The 24,882-nt window shown below is 38.3% G+C and overlaps 1 protein-coding gene across 2 annotated transcripts; it reads right to left on the minus strand.

Moving 5' to 3' along the window:
- Nucleotides 1–118: 118 nt before the first annotated feature.
- Nucleotides 119–24,292, minus strand: Akt (AKT serine/threonine protein kinase). Of its 2 annotated transcripts, none has more exons than XM_089642813.1 (9): nucleotides 24,127–24,292; nucleotides 20,693–21,015; nucleotides 12,515–12,686; nucleotides 9,903–10,100; nucleotides 4,447–4,614; nucleotides 3,267–3,419; nucleotides 2,697–2,765; nucleotides 2,097–2,330; nucleotides 119–548 (listed from the first exon to the last, which is right to left on the minus strand). In XM_089642813.1, exons 2-9 carry the CDS (start codon nucleotides 21,010–21,012, stop codon nucleotides 312–314), a joined length of 1,551 nt encoding a protein of 516 aa, XP_089498939.1. In that variant the 5' UTR covers nucleotides 21,013–21,015; nucleotides 24,127–24,292; the 3' UTR covers nucleotides 119–311. The 2 variants fall into 2 exon arrangements, with proteins under 2 accessions (XP_089498939.1, XP_089498940.1); XM_089642814.1 differs by lacking the exon at nucleotides 24,127–24,292 and adding an exon at nucleotides 23,760–24,091.
- Nucleotides 24,293–24,882: the final 590 nt, after the last annotated feature.

The following is a 24,882-nucleotide window of genomic DNA, read 5'->3' on the forward strand; positions in this document are numbered from 1 at the left end:
ACTTTAAATACTTAAATGAAAACAACGAGCGTGGATATTTAGCTGCGCGAATGCTGCGAGTCATTCGACCAGTCCATTCACAAAACAAACAAGTTGGTTTCAAGTGCAGGCGGTGCAGGCGGTGCAAGGTCGGCCAGTCAAACGTTCTCCTACTTAATGACTATAAGCTGTGAACATTTGAGTTGCCAACGGTACAGTTGGCCTTCATCATTTCAAGTGGAGTAGAGCGGCGCCGCGACTTGCTGGGTCCGGACCCGCCAAGGGGAAGACATCTCTTGTGGCAACCGTGCTCGTGGCGACTGCGGGCGGGGCTAGTTGTGTTGCATCGTGTGGGAACTGGCCGAGGAGAGGTGCTGTGCGGAGCTGCCCAGCGTGCAGGCCATGTCCTGGTAGGAGAACTGCGGGAAGTAGGGTTCTTCTTGGATGTGGTCTAGGGGGCCCCCACCCGACTCGGGGGGCGTGAGCTCCACGCTCTCGCCTGTGAACTCTGAGTCGAAGTAGCACGTGTCAGTCTCTGAGCTCACCTGTGGCTTGAAGGGAGGCATGATCTGCAATACACAAATATCATTGAATAAATACAGCTGCTGCTCTGCTATTAAACTAATACATAAACTCTTCTCCCATCCGGAAATAATCCTAAACCACGTCAATTATTGTTTTCACTAATGTCGGGGTGAAACTAACAACAACAACAAAAATATCTTCTCCTCGAATTCACATTTGCAAGACATTTCTAAACAATTTAAATTTCAAACAGACAGAAATGGCCATGTTAAGAAAACAATAATTAAAACACAAAATCATGGATGGTATCACTGTACATTTACTGAAGAGACTCATTTATGAAGTGTTAAACCTCTTACTTACTAATTAACCTCAGCATATCTCGAAGAATATTCCCAAAACAATTGAAACCGGGTTTCGTTATACAGTAGAACCCCGTTAATTCGAAAAAAATATCGATTTTTGAGAAAATAAATCATAAAATTTCATAAATCTGAATCTAAAAGACAGCCGTGGCGGTAAAACGCCGAAAAATGTATTATTACGTGGTTATACATCGTCTTAATTAGTATTATTATTTTGTAAATCTGAATCGATTAACACTGGAATGTCGTATTTTTTCCAATATATTTTGAATATCCGAGTTTGAAGGGCCGAGAAAATACTTTTACGCGGAAATATGTTGTAGTTTTTCGTATTTACACCAAATATCTGAATTTAAAAGGTCGGCCGCGACGAAACTCGGCTGTGAAATTTCGATTTAGGCGAATAATTTTTTTTTTTTTTACACTATATATTTTAACTATCTGAATTTAAAAGGCCGGATGTAACGAAAATCTGCAGAGAAAATTAGAGATTTACATGTAAATATATCGAATTTTTACGAATTTAAATTCAAATATTCGAAATAAAGGGCCGGCCGCGATGGAAATTGACTGCGAAATCTCAATTTACGAGGAAATTTATTGTATTTTTACGAATTTATTTTGAATATCTGAATTTAAAGGGCCAGCCGCGACGGCAATCGGCCGCGAAAATAAAGGAATAATTCGTATGAATGCGAATTTGCTCCTAATATATTACTCGGATTTGAAGGGGTGGCCGAGAAACTCGATTTTCGGCGTCTTTGTTTATTTTGTTACTCATAAAATTTCGAATTACGTGGGAATTTGTTAATTCGAAATTTGATTTTTGGTGTCCCGTGGATTTGGAATTAACGAGGTTCTACTGTACCGATATTAAAAGTGGACATTAACGATTACAGGCAATACAATACAATATTCAAGTTACTTTTGAAAGTTTGAATATTGTCTGGCCACGGTGTTGGCCAATTGTTCGGCAATAGGCAATATATCACGCTCATTTACCTGCACCTTTAGGGAATTTTATGTAATTGAAGGGATTTTGAGAAGGTTTGGGGAAGCAACTACAATCCATAATTTAGTCACCTTTCATTAGTTGAGGATTTGCCTGATAAGATTTATCTCATAATTGCAAACCACAATGTCAATGCATATCAACGACAAGCATTGAGAGAAGGCTGAACCATGGATGGAAGTCACCAAAATGCATTCAGAGGAGCGACACAATACCTTCTTGAGCAGCAAGTCCTGCCAGTTGATGGTGGAGAAGAAGTAGTGTTGCATGATCTCCTTGACGTCGTCGGGGCCCCCGCCGAGGCGCTGCGCCGGGGACTTGTGGAGGAGCCCCGCCAGCAGCGAGCGCGCGGGGCCTGACAGCGAGCGCGGGAAGCGCACCTCTTCCGTCACAATCAGTGTGAACAGTACCTCGTGGTCACGGTTATAGAAGGGCAGGCGGCCGCACATCTAAAACATACATATTGACAATGATTACTGTCACGACCGCACGAGTCCCTACTGCTCCAACATTCTGCAGCCAGTAGGCTTAGTCCTCCATTACGGTTATTGGGGTAAATGGAACTCAATGTTTCCATTCAAATTTGTATGAAAGGTACCTCTAGTGTTATTCTTTATTCTAAGCTTGTACCCCTTGTGGTTAGAAAATAATTTCATAGGTCCCAGAACTTTTAAAAGTTCCCCCGCAATAAAAAAATATACTCAATGAATAAAACCAAAAAATGGTAATGTCATTGAAAATATCACTATCGCACATCAAAATAGTTTGATCCCTTTAAAAATCCAATTAGACGATAAGATAAAAATGTTTCTTACCATTTCATACATAACAACACCCACTCCCCACCAATCTACTGCTCTTCCATAGTCATTGTCTTCCAGTACCTTTAAAACCAACAATAAGATACATACGTATTAATAAAAATAATTTATTCCAGAAAGTATGAAGGGGCAGTGCAATACATTCCATATTTCACAGTAATAAAACAGACAAAATAAGTAGAATATAAACAGAAAAGGAGTGAAAAAATATTATGCAAATAGTCATAACGAAGGATATTTTTGAGTCTGGAGAGGGCAATCAGAGGAAACTTCATCCAGGAAGCCACAGCAGTGATTGTGGTATTCTTGGATTGGCGTAGTCTGCGTCATAAGCTCCCCCATGTGGTGCTCTGAAAGAGTGCACTTGTCCTTCAAGGAACATTTCCCTAGCATTATTGTAGGTGACTTTTAGCCATTGTCAATCTACCCACAGTTCTGAAGAACACAGCATGAATTGACAGTTATTATTATTGGTCATAAATTAATAGACCATTCATCTTGGTAGTATGTAATGTTACAACTTGGACAAGATATAATAATGTGCACATTTTGAAGAGAACTAACCTCTGGGGCTAAGTATTCCGGTGTCCCGCAGAAAGTCTTTGTGGTCCGTCCGTATGTGATCTCTTCCTTGCAAAGACCAAAGTCGGCAATCTTTATATGCCCATCCTTGTCCAGAAGTAAATTCTCCAATTTTAAATCTCTATAAATAATGCCCTGAAACAAAAGATAAAATCATTTTAAACTATGATTGCGCATCAACACTTAATTAATCATATTGTTGATTCATTAGATGAACCACATACAAATTAAAATGGATCTATTTATCCAATACATATATGTATAGATTGCATTTAGTTTGGGTAGAATCTTGCAATCATACATAAAAGATAGCAGCCAATAAAAATATGCATAAAGAAAATGAAGATAATGTTGGTAGCTCTTAGTAAAATGATGATACAGTTAAATATGACCGAAGGGTATAGGGTTGAATTAGCCTGAGCTAACTGAGCCCAGGCAAGGCTGGGTTTGATTCCTAGATGCGACCGAATCCTGATTTTTCTGTTTCACATTTTTCATTTGTGAATTGTTAACATTGTCTTCAATGATTCAATATTTTTATGTTTGTGTGCTCACCGCACAAGAGTTTCAACTGTCCTAAGCAAGAAGGACAATGGCTTCCCCAATTAGAAATATGTTGTGAGGCTGAAATAAGTGGTAAGGGAAAGGAGATGGGGACAATGAAAATAGAAGAAATACTTAGCTATTCATAACCGGACACTAAACACTCCTAATGCCATTTCAAGCAAAGTTTCCAATCATTGCGAGGGATCCTTACACAAGGGATCCATGCCAGATCGAGGATAGATAAAAGAAATGATAGGACAAATTTGTTTTTATTTAATAAAAAAGACAAATATTCATGAGTTACCATTAACCTGACAATATTTGAAAAATTTCTGCCAGATCGTAAGCGGAAAATGTTGTTTGAGTCACGATGGAGGAATTGACTCGAGACGCCTGTGTGGGAACTAAACGCGATGCCAACTCAGCCACTGAGAGGTCGAAGCATGTCATATGGTATGGAAGCGTGCCGACTGCAGTTGAGCTATGACTCAGCAGGACGCTGCTGTGCGATGCGTGGTTTGTGTACGCAGCTTCGTACTAATAATGGTATCGAAGGTTTAGCAGTCAGTTTTAATGACATGATACAGATGGATGGATGGATGGATTGATTACAAACCTCTGAGTGCAGGTAACCTAGCGCCGATATGATCTCGGCTCCATAGAATCTGGTCCGGTCCTCGGAGAAGAAGCGCTCCTTGCTGAGGTGGAAGAACAGTTCGCCCCCGTTCACATACTCCATCACAAAGCAGACTCGGTCCACGGTTTGGAAGGAGTAGCGTAATGACTGGAACATGAACCATATTATTAGCATTAATAATAAAAATTACAGTTTTTGACAATTTGATTGGCAGCAAACCGGGCATTACTTTTAATTTGAACATATGCACATTACCCGCCTCACCAGATAATGTCTGTTCTAAGATGGAATTGTGAAAAATCTTCTTCTGGTGGATTTTTGGCTTTCTAAATAGGTTAGGCATCCACAATAAACTTTCAACTGTCTCCTATAACATATTTTAAATTAATTTGGACACATTGCTCGCCGAACTGAGGACTCCAACTTGGAGAAACTCATAGTCACTGGCAAAGTGACCAGGAGGTACATTCCTGTTCATTTACCCTTGACTAGGAGCATGTCCTTAGTGTACCTATCCCCCTCATTTTGGATTTAGCTTAGACTAGAGGAAGTGAGATAGTGGCGTAGCGAGCACTACGCAGATATCTCACTCGCTTTGGTTGATGCAGAGGGTGATGGGTATATTAGGTTCGCTAGGGATCGAGAAAAGGAATCCACCTCAAGGTTACTGATAAAGGAATGAGATGGAGAACCTTCTCTGATTTAAATAAAATAAATGGCTGTTGTCGGTTTTTTCTCATGCTGATTAGCAGGAATTCGACAAATAATCTCAATTATTAAAATTCAAAACTAGATTAAGTAACGGAATATTTTACTGCTCATTCGAATTCGACATCCCCTCACTAAAAACAAACTAACCATAAGGCCGTTCAGCGCAGGGATAGGCAGAGATGATGGACTGCTACACAACTGCTTTCATAATATAATATCTCCTGTGCTTCTTGTGCTGTGATCCTTTTTTGCTTTCATAATATAATATCTCCTGTGTAGCTAACTTGCTTTAATTATGATCTAGGAGTCAGTAACCCAAAATAAACCATACAATCTGGCACACACTTGAGTCAAATGAATTAAAATTTATCTTGTCTAAAAAGTCAAATATTTGTGATGAATGAAGTGAGTCACGGATTAACAATGTATTGTGTCGGGAGAGTTAGATGATTGGTGCACAAATATGTGGACATGCAAGTCATTTTCTATTTCAAAACAATCTCACATTTCAGCAAACATTCCTAGTGACTCATTTCCTCATTCAAATAACACATTACAACACAACAACACCAGTGTCAAAATAATAAGTAAAGTTAGTCAGCAAACTGTCAGTTACATTTGGCGAGGGAATTCACAACACAAATCTAATATTGTGCAGACCAATCTCTTATTTGGCAGAACTGTAACATGATTGGAATAAGGAGATACTTATTATGATTAAAAACAAATACACTACTCTATCACTAATCTGCCACCGTAAAAGTGTCTGCACAAGAGTCCCAACTGCTCCCAACCGTCTATAGCTAGTGAGGCTATGGCATCCCCATTTGGGGTATTTTCTGAGGCTGGTGGTAGTGGGGAGGGGAAGGAGATGAGAAAAGGAAGGTGGGGGAGTACCTGGCTATTCAGATCTGATCACCAAAGACGGCTAAAGTCCTTTCAAGCAATTTTTCAATTCGGAATGGTGCTCTTACACCAGGGGGATACTGAGACTATATTCCACTCTGGAACGTGCCGTTAGTATACTATATATTATTTTTAATTAATAAATTGTGAAATATCTAAAATTCATCGCGACCTTCCAATTGCTAGTTGAGAGCCTTACACCTCCACCACGAAAGCCTTTAGTGAGTGTCGATTATAGTGCATATGAAAATGAACTCCTTAGGCCTCTGACATATTCTGTCAGAAGGTCAGAGTATTTCCGCTTTGCAATAAAATCCAAATATTTCGAATGTATCCGAAAAGTGAATAATGTTTTTTAAAAGTGATGAAATACACTTTCTAATTTTATTATTACAAATAAACATGTCATTTTTCAACGCAAACATAATAAGTTTTAAAAATGGCTTACTTTAAGTTTTCTCTAATTAAGATTACTGATGATGAAAAAAAAATAAAAACACATTTTATTAGATAATTGTATCATAAACGTATTGTCACCTCATTTTTTTGTCGTTTCACGTCAATAAATAAAATTATAAAAATTCTAAGCGCAGTCAGAAACTTTGGTTTCGTAGAAATGTACATTTAAATTTTTCACTGGTTAACTTTTAGATTTGAATATAAAGCGTGGTGTGTTCTCTTTCTAACCCCGTTTAGATGATATTTTTCACCATTATAGTAAGAGCTGTTCCCAAAAGCAAACAAATTAGGGGTTAAAACAGGTATTTCGTAAAAATGAACAAACATTAGCAACACTTTTCAATTTCAGAGGCGGGTATGGGTACCGCCGCCCCAGTAACCATTTAGTCGTTTTGTAAGTTCTTTTATAGACTTAACAATGTTCATCAAAATAATATATTTTTTACTGGAGGTGGGAATAGAACCCGCAAACACCCTAATCAAGGTTGCATGTCGTCGCATTAATTCGTAGACTGCGTAACTCCAAATTTTTCGAAAATACGTTTTTAATGCCATCTGGTGTTAAAATTAGACCCGCATCGACTAGTAAAACTCGAAAATTTAAAAAAAAATAACCTTTTAGATAAACACAAATTAGAAAACTGCGTAAAATTATGGTGCCATTTTTACTCGCGAATACTTCGTAACTCCTTAATTCAGTATTGGCCGGTGAGCCGTGCACGCTTGTTGTGTTTTTGACTGAGGAAATTTATTTACGGTGTAATAGTTTTACCGTGAAATTAACTGAGATAAGTTGATTAATCAATTTTGAACATTTTATAACCTTAATTTTAATTGTGAAGTCACGAATAGTGTTTTGTATCTGTAGTCTAAACTGACGTCTTCTGCACCGTGTGACGCTCTGCCGTAGCTCTCTTGTTTTATGTGCCTCTGCGGTTTCGTAAATACCTAACAGGTCCTTGTTCTGTGATTATCTCTTCTTCAAAGTCACCATCTCTTTGCAAGTGGATCTCCTCCTGATGCATATCCGGATCCGGTTCTTCACTCACCTCTTCAAACAAACCCAAAATATTTACGGTGGAACGTGCGGAAATTCCATCTCATATCTCCTCAGACACAGTCCGTTCTCTGTCAGGCATCTTCCGCGGGTCAAGCACATGTCTTGGTATGCCATCTACTTCGATGTTGTTGACTGAAGTAAGTCCTGTCACCCTTCCATGCATCTCCCATCTACTGGTTTAACCGCAAGAAGATCGCCCACTTAGAGCTCAGTCAATACTTCTTCTATATTCACTTGCGCAGAAGGGTGTCTCCACGAGTGTGAACTATACTAGACAGCGCAATACCTCGATCATCTTGACTTTTTGCAGCCAAAGATTGTACCGAAACACTGCCTGCAGGGGGATCGCTTCCACTTCTGGCTGCAGTTCTCTTTATTGTTTGATGATGTCGTTCAACTATACCGTTTCCAGCTGGTCGGTATGCCGCGCAAAATCTTTGACGAACATTCCATCTCTTACACTTATCTGTAACACTGTAGGAACAAAATGCAGTACCATTGTCCATGAGAACTACTTTGGGCGGGCCTCTTTCCCGAAACACTTCTTCCAAATGTCTGATAATCGAAGCTGCATTATCTGACTCGATTTCCTGCCACACGGTAAATCTACTTGGACCGCAATCGATAAATGTGAGTAAACATTTCCTACCGAAATGAGTAACATCAACTGTTAAGCGACTCCAGGTTGTCACAACATTAAGATTACCCGCTTCATGGGATGATGGTGGAGAGTCAATTGTCCTGCATTGTACGCAGGAACGCACGCATCTATCGACGTCCTTTCTTCTCGCCTCGGGATCGACCAGCCGGGCAAGATGAAGCGTTAACTTTACTCCAAAGTGATGCTGAGCATGAAGAGTTTCTACGCTTAAAGCACATGTTTGCTCACCAGTTCCACTTTCAAGTCTCTCCCACCTATCTTCACACTCTGAGGAGTCTCTTTCACAACGTTTCCTGTCATGGCTACTCTTTGCCCGGGTCTTGCAAACCCTAGTAAGTACATCAGTTTTATTTCTACAGGACAACAAGGGTGATCGACAATGTCAGATCAAATTCTTCTACAATCTCCTTCTCAACTCCAAGCGTCACTTAACGATCATCTCTGACACGACTACTCCCGGTCAGTGAAGATCTCACCCAGCACAAAACCGTCGCCGAATCTGTAATGATCTCCAGAGTTTGAAGATTTCACTTGAGAGTCAGATTTAATCCCTTAAGGAAGGAAAAGTACCAGCATTTACAAGACTTAAAACAGACATTAGAAAAGGGTTACCACTCCTTTAACGATAAAATTCCGCATCATTAAAATCATTAAAATGCATCTAAATAGACTGCCTCGACATACACATACATTGTTGTTTTATTTTGTAAATGTAAAATTCCTATCTCCCAAATTTTCCGCTGAGTTGTTCATAAAACTGTTCGCAGAAAAGTATGTATCTTTTGTAAAATGCGTATCTCCATTCTCGGTTTTTACGTAAACTTCCTAACTCCGATTTGAAATAGAAAGCCTTAACTTACAAAAGTTTAATGATTGAAAATAAATTTCCAAATATATTATATGAATCCTATAATTTCTATACCCGCTATATCCGATTTTTTGACAAAATGATCTGAGTATGACATCTTGTTCACATTTTTGCGAGCAACAAGAGGAGCCTAAAATTGAGTTTCAAAACCCTCCTTTTCGCGACCAAAAACCATGTTTAAACTGCGAGTGAGAAACCAAATCCGCTATATCATACAGAAAGTTACTATCAAAACCCGCTATATCGGATTCAACGAATCACAAGCAGTTATTTTGCCAAAATACAATATGGCCGCCGCTCTGACGCCACGCTCGTGTTACAAAATGATCTACGCGTGAGTTTCTAAACCCGCCATGTCGGCTCAGTTGACTATCAAAATCACGAAGTGAGTATCAAAATCCGCTATATCCATTTTATTTATCGAAATAACTTAATTATTGCTAGACATACATAGAAAAATAAATGCTTTTCGAAATTTTATTACTCCAATTCATTATATAAAAAATTGTAATGCATTTACTTATGTACGCTAGAGATGTGACAGTTTTTTGCGGTTTTCTCCAAATCAATGAAAGTTGATATAGCGGGTATAGAAATTACACGACTCATATGTTCGAAACATAAATAAAAAGAATAAGCCGTCTTTCATTTTTTTTTCACTACGAAGTTTTTGTGCCTCCTGTAAAATTTTACATTTGGGAGTTACGCATTCTACGAATTAATGCGACGATGTGTAGATTAAGTGTAAAAAGAAAAAATATATATCTTACCGTTAAGAATGGATGATTTGTAGATTTGAGTACTCTGTTTTCAGTGAGGGTGTGCGCAACCTCGTCCTTCTGTATGATGACGTTCTTCTTGAGGATCTTCATTGCGTACAGTTTGCCAAAGTCCTTCTCGCGACAAAGCACCACTTTGCCGAATGTGCCTTTTCCCAGAACTTTAACGAATTCAAATTTCTCCAGCGTCTGTAAACAAATCAGTGATGATTATTTACAATTTAGAAGTCAGCGCAACTTAGATAAATGCTGTAAGTTAAATGATTTAATGCAATGAAAATTGAAATGTAACGATTGAAAGGTCATCCCAAACAAGTTGAAAATTGAAATCTATTGGGATCGACCGTTCTTTAGAAACCAACCTCCGGGAGAATTCCAACTGCCCAGAGGGATGTTGTGAGTACCTTGCTATTTGAATCAAGTCACTAAACACCGTTAAAGCCTTTACAAGCAATGTTTCTACTCTGAGTGGTGGTCTTTCACCAATAGAGGCGATACAGAGTATTTATATCATAGAGTACAATTTTGAATGGAAACAAATGTCGCAGCTGACTTAGTACCTTTTGGTTCTAGACCATTTACATAGAGACACATATAGGTATTGCTCTGATTAAATATTTTTATCTTTTACTAGTTTTTTGGCACTGCAAATCATTGTATAAATGGTACAATTATAACGACATAGACTGCAAATCTATAATGTTATAAAAAAAATTGTACAAATTGAACGAAATAAATTCAGCATGCTCTGTCATGACATTGTATATCGCCATCCCATTTGAATTTCATAAAAATGGTGGAGCAAAGTTTTGTATTGGAAATATAAGGCCCGATTGACCAAATATTTGATCACGAAACACGTCCACACAGCATTTCTTGTGTTCTTCTTTATTCTATGGTATCCAAACAAAATAAATAGAATAAGCTTTAAAAGATTGAAGTTTGGATTGATTCCCTGCACCATGTATTTGGTGGAGAGAAAAAAAAATCTGGGGGGAAGAGGGAGAAAGATGTCAAGTTTCCATAACCTCGACAGTTTTTTTTTATCTGTCTAACAAACATGCGTAATCTGATTTTATAACTTTTTTGATTCATTCACCATTACAATTATTCAGATGACAAACACTTAACCAAGGTTGGATATTGTTGTTATAGAATATACACACATAAAAATGAACAGAATAACACTGTAATACTAGCCTCCAATTTGCTAATAAATTAGAGTAATATAATGATCCTTCAACAATCAATAAATAATTTGTCACTTAAATATTGAATTTTATTCACTGATGAAATATTATTTTCATACTGTTGAAAATTCAATAATTTTATTCTGGTTTGGCTGACATGAAGTTTCTTCCGAAACTAGCTGTTTAAAAGTTGAAATATTTATGTAATACCGCACAGTCCAATATGCCCGGAGCCAATGACACTACGGCATCCTTCAAATGTGATGATGTTACAGCTAACAGAATGAGAAGAGGGATGTATATAGCTAATGTCGGCTTCCAACCATCTGGAGCCAGTGAGACGATGGCGTCCCCATTTGGGGTATGTTGTGATGCTAAAGGTAGTGGGATCGAGATGGGGATGAGGAAGGTGAGAAAGTACCTGGCTATTCAGATGTGGTCACCAAAAACGGCCTAAGGCATTCCAAACAACGTTTCAATTCTAAATGGTGGTTTTACACCAGGGCTATACTGAGAGTATCTTCTACTCTGGCACGTGCCGCAAATATACAATACATTATTTAAAATGAGTAAATTGTGAATTAACACAAATTAATCATATAAAATTTACTTGCACAGGCTGGGATTTGAACTCACCACCTCTAGCTTGCTAGTCGAGAGCCTTACCCCTCGACAACGGAGGCCGTTGAAGCAACATTTTGATTACAATTGGTGTTCCTCAAAGGGTGATACTGAGAGTATTTAATTTTTTTTTATTTTACCTCACTGGGTTTTGAACCAGGAATGCCTGAACCCAGAGACAAGGATCTTATTGCTCTTTTTAAATGTGAATACTGCGTAAGAGTTACACCTGTCCGAAACCAGTGGGCACACTTAATTGGTGATTTAAGTGTGGCTGAATGGAGTTGGGAGGGGAAAGAAATGCTGTAGAGGAAAGTTGGATATTAAGATCTGGTCACCAAACACAACTAAGGCCCTTCTTCTACAGGTAGCTGATACTAGACGATTAGAGTATCTTGGCGACCACCGCTATACATCTGCGCGAAGGTTCGTTTGTATGCACATATTACCGACATTTTGTAAACTTGTAGGTGACACCAGTCTCCCGCGACCAGTCAGGCAAGGTTATTCTCACTCACCTCGTTGAGACTTTAAACATGGCCTCACTTGTGTCAGACATTTTGTACCAATATGTGTGTTTCAGATCAATGCTAGTAAATATAACAAGTAAGGCCTGTGCGCTACAAGTTGTTTGCCAAGGGAGTACATAACATGAGTATCGGAAACTTGTATGAAGAAGAAGGACTTAAAGCCATGTCAAGCAATATTTCGATCCCGGGTGATAATGAGATTATAACATTTTGTCGCAGAGGCGGAGAAATGAATGGGGTTAGGTTGTAAGGATGTACTTACCACTTTCCTCTTGCCGCCCGACTTGCCCATGGAAGTGCCCTGCATGGACAGCTTGGTGAGCATATCGTCGTCAGCGATGGTGCCCATATCCACGTCGCTGGCGCTGCATTGCTCCGCGTCCGTCTCCTTCAGCTTGTTGGCCACAGAGCGGATGGCTATCACCCAGTCGGTTCTGCAAATATCACGACACATTATTGTTACAGTGAAACCTATCTCACTAAAACTTAAAAGCTTCATGGCATGTTGGTCCTTTCCATTCAATTAATATTTATTTTATTTGTGTCCATAGTAATACAACATAACATGTTATATAACAATACGTAATTGGCTGTAAAAGTACCGTTATTTATTTATTATGTAGAGACTTTTAAAACAATATAACCAGTTGTGGCGACTTCCCCGAGTGAGACTCTAGCGCAATTGGGTTCATTTATGCCAGAATAACACTGTTCGATATACTGTGGATTTACCGTAAATTAAATGTGGATCAATAACTGAGAAAATGTAAAATTACAGATATTTTGTGTGTTTTGCCAGAAATGCAGAATTTTCAGAAAATTGGTTTTCTCGAAACCCTCGTTTACTGGACTCGTCAATTGGTTTTCTCTTAATAACTAATGCATTAAGAGATCCGCAAGCAAGAATTATTATTTCATCACGACGCTGTTAGCGGTTCATATCATTATCAATTATCACCTACGATTACTACAAGTATGTAAATCGATAAAAATAAAACCTACAACACTCTCAATATCCACATAATTTTATTGTATTCCTTTTACAGGCAAATTTTGCACAGGCAGCTTGAGGGATATTGGCAGCTTATGGCATACAATTGTAGGTATTGCTACTAACTGAACTGTGAAATAAAGAAAATATTCTATCCAATGTGGAAATGAACATTCCATGAATGAAAGTAAAGCAATTAGTTGACTAATTACTACAAGAAATAATGATTAATGCATTATTATCATTAGGTCTAAAGTAGGCACCATCCACATACAATAAATTAGACAACCTTCCCCGTTGTTGCATTAAATGGCTTTAGCAATGTTGTGACCAGATTCATTCTTGCGTTCAACAGCTCGGGTGTGGAATGACTTGCCGGCCTCTGTTTGAAATGAAATTAATTATATTTTGAGAAAGGGTGTAGTTGTAAGTTTGTATGTTGGTTCTTACTTTGTACTTATCAGTTCAAGTGGTATATTAGTGTATCTTCCAGAATGCGACTATTACATATTGCTCAATAAAATTTAGCCTTCAGGAGGCCCGTTCCCATAGTTCGTATTTTCAAAGTTAATGTAGCTTCCCACATTTGCAGATTCGACCCTACAATAAAACAATTCATTGGCCTGGTATTTTTATAAACATATTGCCTTGTTTGTATCATTTATGATTTAAGAATTGGTGACATTTTACTGCAAGCGGCGGCAGTTTTCAAATAGAGCTGTGCGCTATCTATTTTATGATGACCCTAGTTAAACCATTATGCCTAAAAATATTTGCCAATACCTTTCCCACCCCTGTCCCATAGTAATAAAAACCCCAAATAAAGTTTCATCTCCCTCAAAATAATTCCTTTAAAATATTTCTATTGTTTAAGTCACGTTTGTATCATTAAGAATAGTTTAGTGCATTTTATTTTATGTTAAGAATGTTGTTTGCCAACGAGCGGGTGGAACATCTTTATTTTGGTAAAATGTCCTTCAGAATTTAGTTTAAATACAGATACCTCCCAGAAAAAGGACAGTATTAGAGTATTGCTATAACTGGTAGGTACAGACGTACCTACGCAGGAGCTAGTATTGATATAACTGGTAGGTACATGCGTACCTAGGCAGTCAGTCGTGAGATAATTACTAGGTTTATGTAAACCTAGGGAAAACTGAAGAATAGAGGAAACTAGACCTTTATTTCTTTCAGTTTAAGTTTTAGCAGAGGAAAATAAGATCCTCTGCAATTATATTGTGAATTAATAAATTTATATGTCAAGAAGAAGAAGTGTTTTCCTGCATTCCATCTGACGGCGTGTTCTCGTACCACGATAGCAGAAACATATGGTCCTTCGAGCCGCATCGGGAACAGCAGCATCATGGAAGCGGGACAACACTCAAAGACGTCATCTGTCTGCGGCAGCAAGGCGGGAACCAGCAGCAGCTGGATGAAGGCTCAAATAAAAGCTTCAGCAACCAAGGTGCACATCACGAGACAAAAGGCCCGCCTACTTACGGAGATGGCTGAAGCAAAGATGGCCGCGGAAGCAAAGGCTTCCGAAGCAAAGGCTTCTGAAGCAAAGATGGCTGCAGCAATGTCAGTCCTGGAAGCAGAGGAGCAACATGCGGCGCTCATTTTAGAAGCTGCATCAAGGACTTCGCAACGGACTCTCGAGGATAGAGTCAATGACTGGGTGGACCAGTCACATCACAGTTCATCATCAGAACTTGGAGATCACGATGAACAGCCTCTTCGAGTTCAAATGGAGCAGCAACAGGAACTGCTCCATGATGGGCGGTTATCACTACAACCGCCCACAAGAACTGCACAGCAACAGCCCTTGACAGGGCAGACTCTCCCGTCGCAAATGGAGCCTCGGGTAGAGCAGGCTCATCCGCTGCAATTGGAACAGCGGTTGGAGCAGCACAAGGGTGGGCGGTACACATTACTCCCACAAAAAGGATCCTCAGAGCAGCAGCCCTTGGCAGGGCAGACTCTCCCATCGCAATTGGAGCCGCGGGCAGAACAGACTCTTCCGCTGCACTTGGGACAGCGGTTGGAGCAGCAGCAGCAGGGCGGGCGGTACGAGCTACTCCCACCCAGAGGAACATCGCATCAGCAGCCCTTTGTAGGGCAATCTCTTCAGCTGCAGTCGACGCAGCATCAGCAGCCAAGCAGTAGCTGCTGGGAGCTTCCTACATCAGAGCAGCCATTCAACTTAGCAGAGCAACGCGACGGGCAACAGTGGACAGAGTCGCAGGGCCGATTCCAGGGACCAACACCTGCTATAACTGAAGACCGTCTCGCGGAATCAATTGGTAAGGCAATGTCTTTATATAATACCAGGCCCAAAGTTAATGATCTTCCCACATTTAACGGCAATCCAATTGAATGGATTGCGTTCAAATCAATATTCCATCATACCGCAGACTTCTTAAAAGTATCTGACAGCGAAAATTTATATAGATTACAAAAAACGTTAAAAGGAGAGACGCGTGACGCGGTTTCTTCCCTTCTTATAATTTTTGGCGCAAAATCATCACCTTGTTCGGCGCAATTCGTAAAAAATAAAAACGCGGATCAATTTTTATCTCAGTATCCCCAGGCCGTCAAAGCGATAAAAACAAAACATTACATGGACGACTATTTAGATAGTGTAAATTCATTAGAAAGTGCGAAGGAATTAATACAAGATATTACATACATACATGCTCAAGGCGGGTTTAAGGGTGGAGGTGAATGCGAAATTACCTACTACAATCATTTAGTCATAAGATATACATTTTTTACGGAATTTCTAGTTTTAAGACATTACCTACTACACAATTTTTAGTCATAAGATTTACATTTTTTACGGAATTTCTAGTTTTAAGACATTAATTACCTACTACACGATTTTTAGTCATAAGATTTACATTTTTTACGGAATTTCTAGTTTTAAGACATTACCTACTACACAATTTTTAGTCATAAGATTTACATATTCCACGGAATTTCTAGTTTTAAAAGTAGCATAAATATTTGTATTTTAGACATTTTAATAAATTTAACTGGTAGTTTTCGTAGACAAGCAGTAGGTACCTAATAAAGATAACAGTCGCATTCTTTGCCTATTTTGTGAAGTATCTTCACGGGAGGAGGTATGTATCTTCCAGAATGCGACTATTACATATTGCTCAATAAAATTTAGCCTTCAGGAGGCCCGTTCCCATAGTTCGTATTTTCAAAGTTAATGTAGCTTCCCACATTTGCAGATTCGACCCTACAATAAAACAATTCATTGGCCTGGTATTTTTATAAACATATTGCCTTGTTTGTATCATTTATGATTTAAGAATTGGTGACATTTTACTGCAAGCGGCGGCAGTTTTCAAATAGAGCTGTGCGCTATCTATTTTATGATGACCCTAGTTAAACCATTATGCCTAAAAATATTTGCCAATACCTTTCCCACCCCTGTCCCATAGTAATAAAAACCCCAAATAAAGTTTCATCTCCCTCAAAATAATTCCTTTAAAATATTTCTATTGTTTAAGTCACGTTTGTATCATTAAGAATAGTTTAGTGCATTTTATTTTATGTTAAGAATGTTGTTTGCCAACGAGCGGGTGGAACATCTTTATTTTGGTAAAATGTCCTTCAGAATTTAGTTTAAATACAGATACCTCCCAGAAAAAGGACAGTATTAGAGTATTGCTATAACTGGTAGGTACAGACGTACCTACGCAGGAGCTAGTATTGATATAACTGGTAGGTACATGCGTACCTAGGCAGTCAGTCGTGAGATAATTACTAGGTTTATGTAAACCTAGGGAAAACTGAAGAATAGAGGAAACTAGACCTTTATTTCTTTCAGTTTAAGTTTTAGCAGAGGAAAATAAGATCCTCTGCAATTATATTGTGAATTAATAAATTTATATGTCAAGAAGAAGAAGTGTTTTCCTGCATTCCATCTGACGGCGTGTTCTCGTACCACGATAGCAGAAACAATTAGGGTGGATCGATTTTTTGTTTTTCTTAGCAGCGGGGTGTGGAATGGATGCTCTATGGGAATACTTTTAAAAGTCATTATGACAGCATTAAGATATTTCGAGTGCAAGTACTGCCCCAAGTCAATTCAAATTAATAAAAAAAACAGCGAGAAACTAGAAAAAGAAGGGTTTAATCTTTGCTCAATAAAAATAGTAAAAATATAAAAAAAAAAAACTTTTCATTTACTAATCAAGAAACAATAAAAGTACCATTGCTTCACAAAAAATCACAAACAATGTTAAAAAATAAAGTCAAAAATCATAAAAGTTATTGTGTTTTATAGTCCTTCTTCGAATTGAATATTGGCATTATACGACAAGATTCTAATTTGTTTTGTATCCACCCTTCACGTCTTTCAGTGCCACAAACAGCAGAGCATGATGCCGTTACCACTTCGATGCATCTTTCCGTGGCTTGCGTGTGACAGGGCATCAATCGGAACCTACACAAAATGTTGGATTCGATAATTTCGTGGTCTGCAATGGCATCAATTATTGTCTCGCTAGATATCAGTTTTGTAAGAGGTGGTTCTGATGGTTTTTCCCAGTAGATCGAGTCAATATAGTCTGCTGCGTTGAAATTAAAAGAAGGTAGCATAAATACTCTTATTGGAGAGAACCCTGACGTACATTCTCGGATACTTAAAATTCGCCTCAGTGCCAACTCTCTAATTTGTCTTCGTTCGTCGTTTAACATACTAATAAGTATATTTGAATTATGGGATTTACCACCTTTTTCAACTGCTCTTGGAAGGTAAGGAGACAATTTTATGGTTTCGTGGAGGTGTCTCGCCCCATAAACACACGAAGGTTGTTTTTATTTTAAACTACATCGGAGCATACACTCTTAGCACAAATTTAGTCAATATCACCTGATTTTCTGTCGGATTCTTGGTTGAAATGTAAAGTCAGAGAATAGTATTGGCTGTTGTTAACCAACGCGAATGACAGATTTTACTCGGGTTTCTTTTCGCAAAGTTTTTGTTACATTGTCCATCGGCGATTGCTCGGCACATTTCCAATAAATAAAGCTGTTCTGTGCTAAGGTTGTAACGGGATTTTGTAATGTCCGGTAAGTTGCATTCTATTGCTTGAAATTCTATCACAGGAAGATGTTCACAGTTCTTGAGTAACTTTCCTAGTTGGCCGCTAAAGCTTCTAGGACCTGTTGTCGTTCCATGAAGGTATTCGAAAAGGTGTTTCAAACTTAACTCGTTAGCATGTAACTGACAGACCAACCACTGAAGTGGACGATGGAGCTTTCCTTCAACAAGTCGAATAATGCCAGACTTAGTTCAAGTTCTAACTGCTGTTCCGTCACATCCGATAGCCACGATGCACGCTAAGTCAATGGATTTTGCCACAAAATATGCAAACAATTTGTGAGCTATTGTTTTAGCATCACCGAACTAACGCCTATGTGGCTAATGTATTGTGAGCCAGGTTCTTTCAAAAGACTGATATGTACTTCTATCACAACTTTTCTGCGTCCATCCTCCATGATTAATGTTTTATCCTTTCGACCGTCAAACGATATGTAAATGCACGAATCGAAATGGGGCTGATTGATGGCGGTCAGTGTGGTCCTAGTTTTGGCACGAGCACGTCGAATCTTATTACGATCGATCACGTTTGTTAGATTATCTGTTGTCACTAATCCAATATCTTGCAATGTAGCGCAGACGATGGCAGCACCTGCCCGATCAGAAATACTGTATAGAGCCAATGTTCTGGATACAACAGATAGTCCACTGTCTGTTGGATTTATAACATAAGAAGAAGTAGATAAAGCTAAGTATTGTTGGTCAGTTGGAAGATCAACGTTAGTAAAACTTGAAACTTTACTGCGAGATGTGGACGGTTGATCTAAAGATGTTTGTTGAGTTTCTTGGTATAGTTTGCGCTTTAATTTTCTTAACATTATGCTTTCATTACTTCCTTGCTCTCATTTTGCTTAGTAGTTTTTCTATCTAAGGAACCAATCATCCTTTTTCTGCCGCCTCTTTGATCTATCAAAAAATGTCTTTCTTTAATAGGTACTTTTCGATCTTGAGCACAAAAGCAATTTTTAAAGGAAGTACATTTGCAAGCAGCGATATCAAATAACGTCTGGCTGCGTCTTTTGAAATCATCCAGTTTTTAAGGTAACTCTCATTATGCTTTCTACCTTTGCATGGTTTAAGAATCGCCCAATATTTTTCATGGTAGTCCTTTATTCGTGCCAAAATTGTGCGATGTTCCAAGATCGGTAGAGACGCTCGTTTCCAAATATTTTCTATTTTGGTAGCAACAATTTCACTAGTATCTCTTACCAAATTAACTTGGTAATACACTAGCTGCTAATTACAATTCTTTACTGATGATTGCAATAACGCATGCAACACCCCCGCGGCCCGTGTGACTGCACACGGGAATGCGCGGTGCGCGAAAGTGGACTCAGCAATTTGTCAAATTTTCGCGGGAAAATAAATATTATCACATTTTTTTAATATTATTATTTAAGGCGCGGCAATTTTTATTCATTATGAAATGTAAAAGTACAAATTAAAGTATTAATATTGACACAAAACTGTTTTATAAAGAGACAAATTTTTACCAGATTTTAAATAATTCAACTTTTGGGGCAGTATTTGTTATCAAAATTTTAAATTGATATTTTGTATGCTTAATTGAATGTACCTAGAGCATCTATTCCGCACCCCGCGAAATCTGATTTATAAAAATAAAAAAATTCCATACAATGGCGATCCACCCTACTGTATATATGCTGGAGATTACAATCATCACATATCTAAATAACATTGAAATGAGACTATGTTTCTTGTAACTATCAAAAACTATTGATAAATTGAATATTTATCAAATTATTTGCCTGAAATACCCATGCAAATTGAAAAAATCTCCAGCGTAAAAATAATGCCGCTGACGGGAAGGAATTGAACCAGCAGCCTTATTTTTACTCTGGAGGTTTTAAAAATTCAATTGTAATTACATATCAGTTATCATTTGTGCTGCGCATAAAAAATCTTCGTCTTAAAAAACATTAGTTTATCATTAAAAATAATTAATCTTTATCCACATGTGCGACAAAAAATCCTGCATTCCGACCAAAAGACGGTCGGTAACTGAACGTTGCTCACATATATGCCGTAATTGCACTCTCAGGGGAACGCCGAACAAAAGTGTAACTTGACATGCAAGTTTGTAAGTCGTGATTTATTCAAAAAGTATGCAAGTGACCGCTTTTAGGTATCAAATATTGAGAGACTTTGTCTTGTTTAGCCGATAAAATGAAGTATTTTGTGTTTTTGAAAAAGTTAAAATACTTAAAAGTGCAGTTAACTGCAGTGATACATAGGAGCCATTGATATTAATAATACTGCACTATTACCCCTTTCGTTCACTCTCAACGTGAATAATACTGCACTATTACCTCTCTCGTTCACTCTCAACGTGAAACCTCCTCTCGATAACTGTCGTCCACTGCAACCCCCTAATGGTGAACGTGTACGGCTTGGGTCTGTCAGCCGGCATGATCTGACATCCCTTGACCGTGAAGTTATTCAGCGGATCATTATAGTTGTTCTTCTCCGGCTGGTTCTTGAAGCCCACAAGGCTGCCATTGTCGAAGAGGATGAAGTAGCGGGAGCGCCAGGTCTTGATGTGCTCCCCCCGCTTGAAGAGCCATCCTTCCTTGATGATCTCCGCATCCACACCGATGGCGGCGCAGCCTGTTGTTACCGCGTCTGCCATGACCTGCAGCAAAAACATTACATTTATAACAATTAAAAATACATTTCCATCGAGTACAAGAGTTCTTTCAAGAATCTATCATCCTCGGCGACCTGATAAATATATGTATATCAGAAGCGAATCTATTCAGCAATAAAAGTGGAGGAGCCTGTTCATCAGGACAACTGGAGCAGAGGTCATGATTCTCAGCAATAAGGGGACGACCAATAAAACCGAGTAGCCGCAATATAGTTAATTCATCAATCGAAGGAAGACTGAGTAAAATAACTATTCTGCTCATCAAAATAAGACAAAATATCACCGGTTTTTAATGGTTTACAGCAGAGGTTCCCAAACTTTTTTGCCCCGTAGACCACTTGCCAAATTTTTTTTTTCCATAGAGCCCCTGCATGCCGAATTTTGAATTTTCCTAAACTATTAACGTCCCATGTGATAATTATTTATTTTAGTAAAAAGATTCCCTTCCCTTGCCTGTCCAACAACCGGGTGGCGGTATAGTTGCTCTGTCTTTACATTGTGCAGACAGGGGCACCCTTGTGAGGAATTACACCAAATGAAAATGAAGCAGGATAAGCAACGGGAATTTCTTTTTGTAGCTAGCCCTACAGAACTGCCTCTTAAGTTCTTTGTCAGTGCTTATTCCGGTCATTTCTTCTTGTGACATGTTTTCCGATTCTTCAATGTTCCATTTCGATAGTCAAAATGTCCTCAAACTTAGTTTTGAAGTCTGTGTAAAGTACATTTAAATGTTGAACTTCATTATTACCCTGGACGTTTTTCAAAAACAAGTTGGGGAACTAGGAAAATTCGCGGCTTCCAATGTGCAATGTTTTGCTTGAATATATTAATTCTGACGAGAAAAGGAACGTAGACTCTATTTTATACCTCAATTAACAACTTTACGAAATACAAAAATGCAAATATCAAATAAGTAATTTTTCAGTCTATTATATTTGTGTTAGGTCTATTGTGTCATTTACGGAACTCCTAAATGTTGACTTGAAGTAAATGGGGGTCCCCTTGTATGTACCCCAATTTGAATCTCGTGAACCCACAAATTTTTTTCTCGCTGACATAGACCCCCAGCAAGCCGATATCGACACCTGGGGGTCCATATAGACCACTTTGGGAAGCTCTGGTTTACAGCATTGACATACACAAATTGATATCCTTGCTTTAACATGAAAATTGGGTATCTTTTCAATGAGTTGATGGCAAACCACGTGACCATATGTTTGGGAATTCTTTGAATAAACTACGACGTTAGTCCACCGAAGAGCATACATTAAAATAAAGAGACCATGCGCAGAAAAGTAAAGTTCGCTAAAGTAAGGCAAAGGTGTGCAGCGTACTCCATTGTGGAACATTTCTGCGCAGGAACTAAGTGTTCATTTTTAAACAAATCGCCTGGCATAAGGACTCTAAAAATGAATGAGGTAGATAAATAATAACACATTTGTAAAAGTGTCCAACTAAAGAGGGTAACGAAATATTATACTTTGGAGACAAGCCTGAACTTTTGTTCACCCGATTTGGGATTTGTAGTTAAGTTTTTTATGCAGCCACCAATTTGCGCGCCATTGTAATAATGAGTAGTAATTCGTAAGCAGATTTTATTTTCAAGGACTAAATAGTGATATTACAATACGAGTTGCCTGTGCACTGTCAGATTCATTTATTGACAAATCACAGGAGTATGGACGGTCACGCCGTCTCTTACGCTCTGCACTACTTACTTGGTTTGTTCACCTTTCCCCGATTGGCAGGTCTATGTATTAGAATGTCTATGGTTTAGAGACCCAAATTTTAACACTGAAATGTTTTGGAACTGCATTAGATAACTGATTGTACAAAATTGTACATTGAGAATTAAACCACTGTAAGATTATGTAGGGTCCAAAGACTGCCATAGACTGACCATGTTGAAAGAATTCCAGATGATAGGATACTGAAAAACATGACCAAACGGATGCCACAGTGGAAGCATCCTAAAGGTATATCGAGGAGGAAGTGGACTGACTGCGTAGAAGAGGATTGGAGTCAGTGGAGAATTTTTTTTCGCTTTTTTGAACAGTGAACATGATAAATAAAAGCCAACGGTAGGACATGTAACTTTTTATTTTTATTGATAAATATCAATATCATGTATTTTTAAACATTATATGATAATGTGCACCTCACTGGGTACTTTGCCTGTGCTGAGGATAAACTACCGAAACAATCTGGTACATTGATCTAAAGAGCAAAATTTTCATACTGAGACGCATGATCGATGAGAAAAATAAGTTTAATTTTATGGTAGCATAGGATAAGCAACATAATGTGAGATGTGAGGCTTTCACCTATAAATGTTTATCTTTTGAACAAATTATTTATAATTAATAAAAAATACAAAAATTTCCCAAACACCTACTAATGTTATTTCAGTTCAGGGTAAAAAAAAAACAAATGAAATTGCACAATAATATTACTCTGACAAGTATTTGGTCAAAACACAAAAAGTTAATTGATGATTTAAGAATAGTTTTTTTTATAAATTGACCAGACATTGTAAATAATAGGAATTTCAGCGTTCAATCAAACGAAAGTGAACACAAATAGTTGTAAGTTGGTTGGTTGGTTGCATGTTGCATCTTTATGGTAACGAAATAATATTATTATCCTGGATAATAGTTGCGGCAGATGCGTGCAGTGTGCACGGGCCGAGCTTGTCAGTTATTGTTTGTTAATAAGTGTTCACTGTTCACCTCGTGTCACTGGTCGGTGCTACTGCGAGATGTAAACAAGACAGACGGTGACGGCTGACGCTGACGGCAGACAAGGGAGTGGATGTTTATAAAGTTTGCTGTGACCTCGCGAGGCAGCGACATTCATGTCTGGTCACGTGACCAAACACGAATTTTGAAGATTGCGAATTTCGGTAATGTAGCCCACAATACGCCCATACGCACTTATAATCACTACCAGCCGAGACAATAATCCAATATTCACTACGCAAATACATCGATTCCGGGAATGAGAAGCCCGTTAATACCAAAATATCATGCGGAGATATGAATGTGTTGTCTAGACAGCTAATAACATCACATGGTCCTTCAGTGTGCGCTTACTTACCCGTTTAAACGGTGATTATTCAGCGGTTAATTGATCAAATCTCGGATACACTGTCCGAACACAACGTTTAATCCATTTTGGATCAACTTTTGGCTTTTTACGACTTAAATTCTCTGATTATTTAGTGAAATCTCGCAACAACTTCTGCGGCAGCCCTATTTTGACAAAATGCTTTGAGATTCTATCGCTAGAGGCGATAGCTACACTGTTGATTCGCCGCCCCATTGTGGTAAAATTCAGAACTAACAATTGTAAGCGCTATTTTCGAAATTTGTAATTAACAAAAAAACAACCATAAAATAAAACAAATTGATAATTATAAAGGCACATGGTACACTGCGTCTGCATCTGTGAATTTTGTAACATTTGTTTTATAATTCTAGAATGATAGCTAACCCTCAATAATATAAAGAAAAACAAAAGAAACGTAGAGTCAACTTACAGCGCGCATTTTTAACATTTAATGAATCAAACACAAAATACACCTTATTGAATACTAAAGCACGATAAACATTATACGAGTAACTCAAAACAAAATACAGGTTGTATTATAACGATTTACCGTTGGCGCCGCTACCCAAACAGTGAATGAAAATGGAAAAGTAACAGAAAGCATTTATCGTAATCAGACAGATAAGCACGTTACGCTAAAAAATAGTTGTTTGTGCCATTTTTTCCTGGAAAGCAAATCGTCATCGATCACAGCTGCGCTATTTATACTTGTACCAAGCAAACATGCAATTACTCGTTTATGGG

Source organism: Hesperophylax consimilis, chromosome 18, assembly GCF_061612785.1.
Source record: "Hesperophylax consimilis isolate HC1 chromosome 18, BYU_Hcon_1.0, whole genome shotgun sequence".
Classification (NCBI taxonomy): Eukaryota; Metazoa; Arthropoda; class Insecta; order Trichoptera; family Limnephilidae; genus Hesperophylax; species Hesperophylax consimilis.